The sequence below is a fragment of the Asparagus officinalis genome, chromosome 3 (assembly GCF_001876935.1).
Source record: "Asparagus officinalis chromosome 3, Aspof.V1, whole genome shotgun sequence".
Taxonomy (NCBI): Eukaryota; Viridiplantae; Streptophyta; class Magnoliopsida; order Asparagales; family Asparagaceae; genus Asparagus; species Asparagus officinalis.
In genome coordinates this window covers 55,589,411-55,599,490 of record NC_033796.1, presented here as the reverse complement: position 1 = coordinate 55,599,490, position 10,080 = coordinate 55,589,411, and the positions used below count along the sequence as shown (strand labels likewise).

Below are 10,080 nucleotides of genomic sequence, written 5' to 3'. Positions count from 1 at the left end.
TCTAATTATTAAATCTCATCCTTCAAAAAGTTCTGCCTTCATTTCACATTTTCTTGTTAATGGGTCTAAATAGCACTGAACTAATTAAATAATTGGGGATAAATAGCACTTAAAAAGTTCATAGTTTCACTCACTTAACAGTTATATACCCTTAATTATTTTTCGTAACAATTACACACAACTGAGGCGCGTCCAATGAACAAAACTTTTACAAAACCAAGGGGTTTTCTATAACCCAATACGAATAGCCCCCTGCTGCCCCCCTTTGAACCCAACCAAATCCACCAATTCCTCCAAATCAAAGGCCCAACCGCCCTCCTTCTCCTCCCTCTTTACTCTTCTAAATCCAGTCCATCAGAAACCTCTCCTTCAGCTGGCCACCTCCCTCAAGCCTTCACCTCCCTTCTCCCTCCTCCGCACCTCTTCCCTTCCTCCCCCTCTCCTCATCCCTCTCTCCTCCCTCCTCTTCCTCCTCTCCCCCTCCTCCGCCTCCCCGAAACCCCACTCCCTCCTCCTCTCCCTCGGCCTCCACCTCCACCCCTCCCTCCTCCCCCTCCTCCTTACTTCCTACTCCTCCTCCTCCCTCCTCTCCCATGCCCACCTCGCCGTCATCGACTCCTTCGATGTACTGTCGTGGAACACCCTCATCTCCCTCTGCCTCAAATCCTCCTTCCCCAAGAACTCCCTTGACATTTTCGATGAAATGCTCCGAAAGGGCATCGACCCCGATCCCTTCACCTACCCGACCGTCCTTAAGGCTTGCGCGCAAACCAAGGACTTGGGTCTTGGGAGAAGGGTTCATGAATTGTACATCGAATCTGGGTTGGATTGGAATGTGTTTGTTTTCAATGCTTTGGTTGACATGTACGCCAAATGTGGAGAGTTGGAGGTTGCAAGGGAAGTGTTTGATGGAATGCATGTTAGAGATTCAGTTTCATGGAATGCGATGATTTCAGGGTATGCTTCGAGGGGACTGAGGAAGGAAGCGCTGGAGTTGTTTGATAGGATGCGAGCGGAGGGGGCGGAGGCAAATTGTATTACTTGGAACACGGTTGCTAATATCAGACTGAAGATGGGGCAACCGAGAGAAGCGTTGCGATTGATATCGCAGATGAGTTGGAATGGGCTAGCGTTGGATCTTGCGACTATGGTCGTCGGTCTGAATGCGTGCTCACAGATTAGGTCAGTGAAATTGGGGAAGGAGATTCATGGTGTGGTGATTCGGAGCCATTGCGATGGATCAGAGACCGTAACAAATACCTTAATTGTGATGTACTCGAGATGCAATGATAATGCTGAGCTCGCCCACCTTCTGTTTCAGAGGACTAGGGTTCGCAGTCTGATCACGTGGAATGCAATGCTTGCGGGTTTCGCCATCCATGACAAGGCCGAGGAGGCCTCAATAGTCTTTCGTGACTTAGTCTGGTCAGGAAACGAGCCAAACTACGTTACCATTGTCACACTCTCCTCTCTCTGCGCTCGCGTCGCAAATCTTCAGCATGGGCGTGAACTGCACTCCTTCATAACTAAGCGAGGATTCGAGGACTACTTATTGATATGGAACTCTCTCGTCGATATGTACTCAAAGGCAGGGAAAATATCAGTGGCACAAGCAGTTTTCGACACAATGACTGATCGAGACCAAGTATCTTATACCTCACTCATCTCTGGGTATGGAGTTCAAGGGGAGGGAATGAAGGCGGTGCAGCTATTCAATGACATGATTTCCTCTAACATTCAACCTGATGTGATAGCCATGGTGGCCGTACTTACAGCCTGTAGTCATTCTGGGCTTGTAAAAGAAGGCCAAGATCTGTTCGACAAAATGTCAACAACTTACGGAATAAACCCTAGAATGGAGCATTACTCTTGTTTAGTTGATCTATACGCACGAGCAGGGTTATTGGAGGAGGCCGAGGATATACTGCGTAAAATGCCAACTCGGCCCAGCGCAGCAATCTGGGCCGCATTACTAAACGCATGTTCGGTGCACAGGAATACAGAGGTGGGAGAGAGGGTGGCGAATAAGCTTTTGGAGATGAAGACAGAGAATGCAGGGCATTATGTGCTGATAGCTAATATGTACGCCGCCGCAGGGTTGTGGAAGGAGCTGGCAGAGGTAAGAATGGTGATGAGGGATCGAGGAGTGAGGAAAGCTCCGGGTGTGGCATGGGTTGATATCGGAAAAGGGTTCCGGCCGTTCTCAGTTGGGGACCGGTCAAGCCCTCTTGCACCGGAGATTTATACGGCCTTGGAGGGTCTGATTGAGCAGATGAGAGATGTTGGGCATGTGGACAATGTGTTAGGGTTTGAAGAGGAATTTGGATGTGTACAGAGTCCAGAGAACCAAAATTTTGAGTTATACCATGAGGAGATTGGTGTAGCTGTATGAAAATTATTACTGTGTTTCAATAACTTATATTGGAAGAAAATGGTTCATAGTTTAGTAAATCCTCATTATACAAGTGTTACATACATTACACGTGCACATGTCACATGCTTTTTAGTTAAAGATCAAAATTACAACAAGCTTCAGGTAGTAATATGAGCAGCAAACCTCAATCTAACATGTTATATTTGCTCGACAATAAGGGCAATCACTGCACGTTCGAACCCATGGTTGTAAGCAAATGGGATGAAACCGATGGCCACAATGCAGACGGATTAGCGTGTCACCTTCATTGAAACTATCCAAACATATGGAGCACTCTTGTGATGATCTGATTTTACCGGTTGCTTCTGGGTTTGTGAAAATTTCGAGGTGCAGAGTAGATAGAGCTTGCCAACAAACTTCGTACAGGTTATTTCTGTTTTCATGGGGAGTTTCATCTTCCCTATCTACAGAAACACTATTGCTTGGGTCAAAAATCACTGAACCTGAGATTGAGTCCCTGAGTTGAGACCAATAGTTTTGTCAATGCTGCGAACTAGTTTACCATGTAATAGAACATAATAGATGACTCGGCTCAAAAAATAGGGTCGTTTGCAAATAGACCCCATGTACTACCGCCAAATTGCAGATAGACCCTCTGTGCTACTGCCAAATTTCCTGTACTTCCATTGTTGCAAATAGCCTCCTAGATTTGTTGCAAATAGCCTCCTAGATTGTCTATTCAGTTTTGCCATTTAAACTAGTTGTATGTAATGGTCATTATGCAAGTTTGTAGTAAGTAATCAGTTTATGAAGCGCATATGTTTCAGTCCATGAAGCCCAAGATTAGCCCGAAATAATAGATTGAGAATACAAGGGCTCTATCTGCAATGATAGAAGTATGAAGGGTCTATCCGCAATTTGGCAACAGTCAGGGGTCTATCTGCAATTAGTCCTGTAAGAATATGAAAAATAATGACATAATGATACTACAGATTGGTAGAGAACCTGGTTCCTGCGAGATAAACACCTCTCAACCTCTCAACAAGTCGCTCTCGAGCTTGTACTACAGCATCAGGAAGTTGGTTGTTTCTGATTATGAACCTACCTGACACACCAACTGGAACTTCACCGGTGTTTCCACTTCTGGTCTGTGGATCACCTGTGCTTCTCTGATCCGACCAAACTGATTCATGCTCCTAACATGAGAGAAACTAGTTAGAAGATCATATTTATAGTTTCAATTAAGTATTGTGGCACATTTGAACCAGTAAGTAATACTTGGTACACAGTGACAATATTAGATGCGTAGTGTAGTTCATATAAAGTAATTTCCCAACGACATCACCCACCTTCTCAGAGGAGAAGGAGACAGGGAGGGCAAACACCCATCACATAAACTAAATAAACAATCACTACAGTTGATATTTCTTCCTTCCACATGAAAATGCTTTCTGCCCCTAATACCAGATGTGAAGAACACAATCAAATAAGAACCTTAGATTAGAATAGTGACACATCTATGGAGAAGGGGTGCATTGTTTTCTGCTATATGATCCTGCTCTTGTTCTTCTTCTGTTATATGCAAAGCCACATGGTATAGCTTCAGGAGTAAATGTCCTTGAGTCAATAGCCACAAACTACATCTACTTCCCTGATGTGCCCGCTTGCATGTGTAAAGTGGCGTGCTATGTGGAACATTAGTATGTAATATATGTTTGGACCAGAAATCATCAATTCAAGCTTTTCGGTGAGTAGCTACCTAAACATGATTGATCTACAATCGGAGAAGTTGCACGTCCATGAAAACCATACGGGTTTATGGTCCCAGAGAGTTAGTGCTTTAAACAGTTGTGGTGCTATTCTGTGAATAATCACCTTGTGCCAAATCAAAGAACCAAATAACCATTCACGAACTAATTATGCCAATTTTTTCTCATGCACACAGTTGACAAATATTCTACCTGGTTTCCACAACCCATTGTCACAAAAGCATGAAACAGTCAACAGTCCTCTAGCTAACTGAAGAAGGGATATTACACAATGCAAACTCTCTCTAAAATTAGGCAATATCAGAAAAATAAAATCTCACTCTTTCAGCGAGCAGGATATATGATAAATCAGCCAAATAAACCGAATATTGTAATAGTTTATTTATCATCAGACTAAACTAACAGGTAGGACAATATAAGATAAATTAATAGACTACTGATGCAATTTGAGCTCCATCATACCAAAACAGGCAAGGAGATTGAAAATAGTGCAAGTAGGAGACTAGCTAGTGAATATCTAAGAGGATAGATGGACTAGTGAATCCTCCACTTTTCATCAATCACTCAAAAATAAATATCAAATGTTTTTTACTTGTTATATTTTAGATAATTACACAAGGAACATGACTAATGCTTTGTTTTCCACTCTCCTCGAAAATAAACTCCAGCTTATGTATGTATGTTCATAGCATGCTATGTGCATAACATAAAAAAGATTTAATTCTAAACTACATATTTCAATCTAAGATAACATGTAAACAAGAAGTGCAAAGGAACATATACTGAATAAGACATCCCAAGAAGCCAAAGATTCAGCCTTTTCTTCCCACATATAACAGATTTAACTAATAGTTACTTATGCTCATCCTGAACATTCTCCTTGTACTTATCTTGAGAGTTGAACTAGTTCTTTTAAAGGTTATCCATGTGCTGTGAAGTCATCATATGTAGGAAGAACAAAAGCTATGGTAATAAATCAAAAGACGCTGAATCATCGAAAAACGTGTTTGAAGCATTTCAATTTCCATAAGAATGTAGTCAACCATTCAAAAAAAAATTTAATTTTTCTATGTTAAGACCAACAAAAGTTTTCCTAATCAGTTAAAAAGTAACAAGCCTAAAGATAAGCCCCATATTTGGAGACTTTACCGTATTTAAGATAAGTCCTTTCAAAACAAATTCCACACTCGTCGACGAACCTATAGCAATCTAGTATGGTGTTCTTTTCTAATGCTACCAAGTAACCTCCCAAATTAGTATACAAGTGCCTTCTCGTAGCTCCAACTCTACCTTGAGGGTGAATACACATGATATGCTAGGTTTTACAAAAACCAGCACTCTAAATAGCTGGGGCTGCCTCGGTTTGGCGCAGTGTGTAACCCACCTTGGGTTAACATAGGTGTCCCCACCTAGGCAAGTGTGGGTGCCTTGCTCTGGGCAGCCCACCAATTAGCTTAAACCCAAACCATATCTTAATTTCTCGTAATAACCCCCTGATTCATACTCTCTCCAGCCACAAAAAAAAAAAACAGCTTCTCTTCAAATTGTCACTTGGTCTTTGCCGACGGTGACTCCCTCAACTCATCTCTGACAAATCTACAACCTCCAGACATAAATAAATATGTTAATCTCTTGGTTTTTTTTTCTTTTTGTATGCTAATTCATAGTGATTAGCATGGAAACCCAACATATATCGTTCTCCTCCAAGCATCTTATTTACCATTGATAGAAACACAATCTTAATCACCCATCTCCAATAATTCATAAGACAAGACATGCATGCCTACACAAACTAAAGTTAAAATTTGACACATTGGATTTTTTTTTCCAAAACCACAATAAACTCCAAAAGGTTGAAAGGGAAAACAACGACACTTTTGAATCAGCCAGAGGTCATGTATACTTTCAGTCCCTCGACAAAAAAGAATAGTTTTAAACCAAAAAGGTGTAAAGAACTAATGATGCATGTTGCTGTAAACACAAAGCTTGATCCTTTTCCTATTTAACCATAACAGCCAACAACTCTTTACCATCGCCTATGGCTAACAAGCACCATTATGTAGGCGCAGGTGTAGAATGTCCAGGTTTCCCAAATTGTTTGATACAACTTGAAATTTGAGGAAACGGGGACAGACGTATATACATACATACACATATTTATAAGCATGTATAATTGGTCATAGGCTTTGGAGCAGTAGGCTCTATTTAGTGCTATGATATTACCTATCTCAATATATTAGTATATACTTAAGAATATGAGACTCAGATGCTTATGGAAGTAATGCAACTCCTCTTTCTGTCCTTTCCTCAAAGACATTGTCGACATTTGCTATCTCCCTTTCTCATTACATCTAGAATGTCCGAGTGACAGGATTACGGTTGGTGTCTGTTCGAGTAACCCACTATGCAAGATTTAAAAATGAAGGGTCCTGTTAGTAATAAACCTAATTCAGTAATTCTTAAACCTCAATTCTAACTTCAATAATGGGCCTAGACCATACACGCACCAAGTTCCTTCTCCTCCGATATAAAGAGAATCATGGCTTTCTCTTTCAGTGGTTTCACATAAATACAAAATGATCCCTCTTTCAGCTTCAAGTTCACCACTCAACCTACCAATTCTAAGGTTCACACAGCTGCCTAAAACTTCAACAAATTTGGATTTCTAACTCAAATCTGACAAATTCTCAACATGCACCCACCATTTTCCTACTAAAAAACCCCCAACAAAAAATACCCAGTTCTTCATTTCTCATTTAAACCCCAACCTAATTCAAAAATTACAAGGCTTAGATCTGCTTACAATCTGAGAAGCAGCACGATGGCAAAAACTCCTGTGAGCAGGCTGAGAACGAGGCAAGGGGTTGTGGCTGGGATCGGGATCGTCTCGGCTGCGGCGGCGGTGACGGTGGCGGGGCCGCCGGAGATCACAATCGAGGGCGGGATCCGGCGGGTCGTCGGAGCTCCGGCCGGCGCGGGAGTTCCATAGGTACGAGAGCTGCCAAGCGCTCGTCATGCAGCAGACATCAACAACAAGAGAAGACAGAGCGATATCGAATGTGTTTGTTTTGCTCTTTTTTTTTTCTTTATCCTTATTTTTTCTTATTTTTCCTTTTTTTTTTCTTTTGTTCTCTAAAAGCTAGGGAAAGGAGTTGTAAATAAATCGTTGTCGTGCCATTTTGGAGATATATGCGGGGTGGCACGTGACGTGAGCACGGGGCGCGTGGAGATGCTGCGGTCCGGTCCGAAGACGTCGAAGTCTTGATATATAATTTGAAGTCCAGTCCGTATCTTATCATTTCAGTCGTTGGCGTAGAGATCGAACTAAATCTTTTTTTTCTTTTGTTTTTAGGGAAAAATGTGTCCAGACCCTAAAATAGAAACTTCATGTGCTGCAGCCCCTTCTAGTTTCTCTCATGTGGTTCAGCCCCTTGAAGTGTGACATTTTGTGCTACAGTCCATTTTTAACAATTATTACATTCTAACTAAGCTAAAATCCCCAAAATAACCTTATCCCCTCTCCTCAATCCTTCAAACCCAGTTCTCTCTCTCTCTCTCTCTCTCTCTCTCTCTCTCTCTCTCTCTCCTCTCTCTCTTTAAAAACAAGGGCTTTCTCAAGCTCATCGCTCTGGCCCTCACCCTCCTCGCCGTCGCCACCTCCGCCCAGGCTCCCAAGCCTCCCCCGAGTTCGTCGCCGCCTCCCCTCCTCCTCTCCGCCCGACCTCATCGCGGTAGCTCGTCGTCGCTCCCCGTCTCGCCCTCGACTACGCCGGAGTTCGCCGCTGTGCTGCTACTTTTGAACCCTATAGTATGGTAGGCCGGAGGAGGATGACCAAGAGAAAAGAGTGCATGATGCCCAAGAAAAGTGAAAATGAAGGGGCTGCAGGCACAAGGTCACTCTTTTTTTTTGGAATTTGATGAGAAGCCACTGCTTGTTAAGGAGATTGTTAGTCAAGCATGGTAAAATTAGAACTAACGTGGTATAAAATAGAACTAACTTGGTATAAAATAGAACTAACATTGTATAAATTAGAACTAACTTTGGTATAAATTAGAACTAACGTGGTTAAAATTAGAACTAATTTGTTATAAATTAGAACTACCTTGTTATAAATTAGACTAATATGGTTAAAATTAGAACTAACGTGGTATAAAATAAAACTAACTTGATATAAATTAGAACTAACACGGTATAAAATAGAAACTAAACTGGTAATAAATTAGAACTAACTTTGGTATAAATTAGAACTAACGTGTATAAAATAGAACTAACGTGTATAAATTAGAACTAACGCAGTGTAAAATAGAACTAACTGATATAAATTAGAACTAATTTGTATAAATTAGAACTAACATGTATAGAATAGAACTAAACATTGTGCAGTTAGAACTAACACGCTACAGAATAGAACTAACACTGTGCAGATTAGAACTAACAGTGTAGACGAAATAGAACTAACATTGTGCAGATTAGAACTAACACTGTAGACAGAATAGAACTAACATTATAGACAGAATAGAACTAACATTGTGCAGATTAGAACTAACACTGTAGACTAATAGAACTAACACTGTAGACCAGAATGTTAGTTTTTTTTTATACAGTTAGTTCTAATTTTAACCATTTAGTTCTAATCTGCACAATGTTATTCTATTCTGTCTGTAAGGCCCTTCGTTGTAGTAAAACTTTGAATTTTGTGGTGAGATCGAATTGATGATTATCATTTTATACTCATCACTACTTTCACGTAGAGAGCGTCTGAAAAACTATGACAATGTAGGTACCCTGAGAGTTCGAATGCCAATCCCTTCTGACCTTAGCAATCCACGAAACTTCATCACGAGGATATCTCGATACGACAAAGTGGTGAACATACCGAACAGTATGACTGTCTTAGATGAGCTTCTTCCTATTTCGGTTAAGATGGCAAAGAGATACCTCAAGGGAATTAATCTCATTGTCGCTAACAACAACAGGATTGGTGAAATTCCAGATTAATTCCCTTGAGGTTTCTCTTTGCCATCTCAACCGAAATAGGAAGAAGCTCATCTAAGACAGTCATACTGTTCGGTATGTTCACCACTTTGTCGTATCGAGATATCCTCGAACTAATATGGTTAAAATTAGAACTAACATGGTATAAAAAAAACTAACATTCTGTCTACAGTGTTAGTTCTATTATGTCTACAGTGTTAGTTCTAATCTGCACAATGTTAGTTTTATTCTGTCTACAATATTAGTTCTATTCTGTCTACAGTGTTAGTTCTAATCTGCACAATGTTAGTTCTATTCTGTCTACACTGTTAGTTCTAATCTGCACAGTGTTAGTTCTATTCTGTAGCGTGTTAGTTCTAAACTGCACAATGTTAGTTCTATTCTATACCATGTTAGTTCTAATTTATACCAAATTAGTTCTAATTTATATCACGTTAGTTCTATTTTACACTGCGTTAGTTCTAATTTATACCACGTTAGTTCTATTTTATACCACGTTAGTTCTAATTTATACCAAATTAGTTCTAATTTATATCATGTTAGTTCTATTTTATACCGTGTTAGTTCTAATTTATATCAAGTTAGTTTTATTTTATACCACGTTAGTTCTAATTTTAACCATATTAGTTCTAATTTATAACAAGGTAGTTCTAATTTATAACAAATTAGTTCTAATTTTAACCACGTTAGTTCTAATTTATACCAAGTTAGTTCTAATTTATACAATGTTAGTTCTATTTTATACCAAGTTAGTTCTATTTTATACCACGTTAGTTCTAATTTTAACCATCTTGACTAACAATCTCCTTAACAAGCAGCGGCTTCTCATCAAATTCCAAAAAAAAAGAGTGACCTTGTGCCTGCAGGCCCTTCATTTTCACTTTTTTTGGGCATCATGCACTCTTTTCTCTTGGTCATCCTCCTCCGGCCTACCATACTAT

General features: G+C 40.3%; 2 protein-coding genes across 2 annotated transcripts in view; one reads left to right on the top strand and one right to left on the bottom strand.

Annotated features, from left to right (window-relative positions):
* The window catches only part of LOC109835149 (pentatricopeptide repeat-containing protein At1g71490-like), an 8,750-nt gene extending 6,245 nt beyond the window's left edge, over positions 1-2,505 (top strand). Inside the window, exon 8 of the mRNA XM_020403138.1 lies at positions 351-2,505. Coding sequence (XP_020258727.1) covers positions 351-2,392 — 2,042 coding nt within the window. The 3' untranslated portion in view covers positions 2,393-2,505. The remainder of the gene's footprint in view (positions 1-350) is intronic.
* On the bottom strand, positions 2,405-7,354 carry LOC109834173 (probable E3 ubiquitin-protein ligase RHY1A). Its single transcript, XM_020402112.1, has 3 exons — positions 6,947-7,354; positions 3,380-3,570; positions 2,405-2,891 (listed from the first exon to the last, which is right to left on the bottom strand). Exons 1-3 carry the CDS (start codon positions 7,157-7,159, stop codon positions 2,564-2,566), a joined length of 732 nt encoding a protein of 243 aa, XP_020257701.1. The 5' UTR covers positions 7,160-7,354; the 3' UTR covers positions 2,405-2,563.

What these genes read in the sequence shown, in the direction of transcription:
- LOC109834173 (XM_020402112.1), bottom strand. Translation starts at nt 7,159, where the DNA reads ATGACGAGCGCTTGGCAGCTCTCGTACCTATGGAACTCCCGCGCCGGC. An exon ending in ATCGTGCTGCTTCTCAGATT is followed by an intron (nt 3,571 to 6,946) that starts GTAAGCAGATCT and finishes CTCTCATGTTAG; the next exon opens with GAGCATGAATCAGTTTGGTC. An exon ending in GTTTATCTCGCAGGAACCAG is followed by an intron (nt 2,892 to 3,379) that starts GTTCTCTACCAA and finishes GTCTCAACTCAG; the next exon opens with GGACTCAATCTCAGGTTCAG.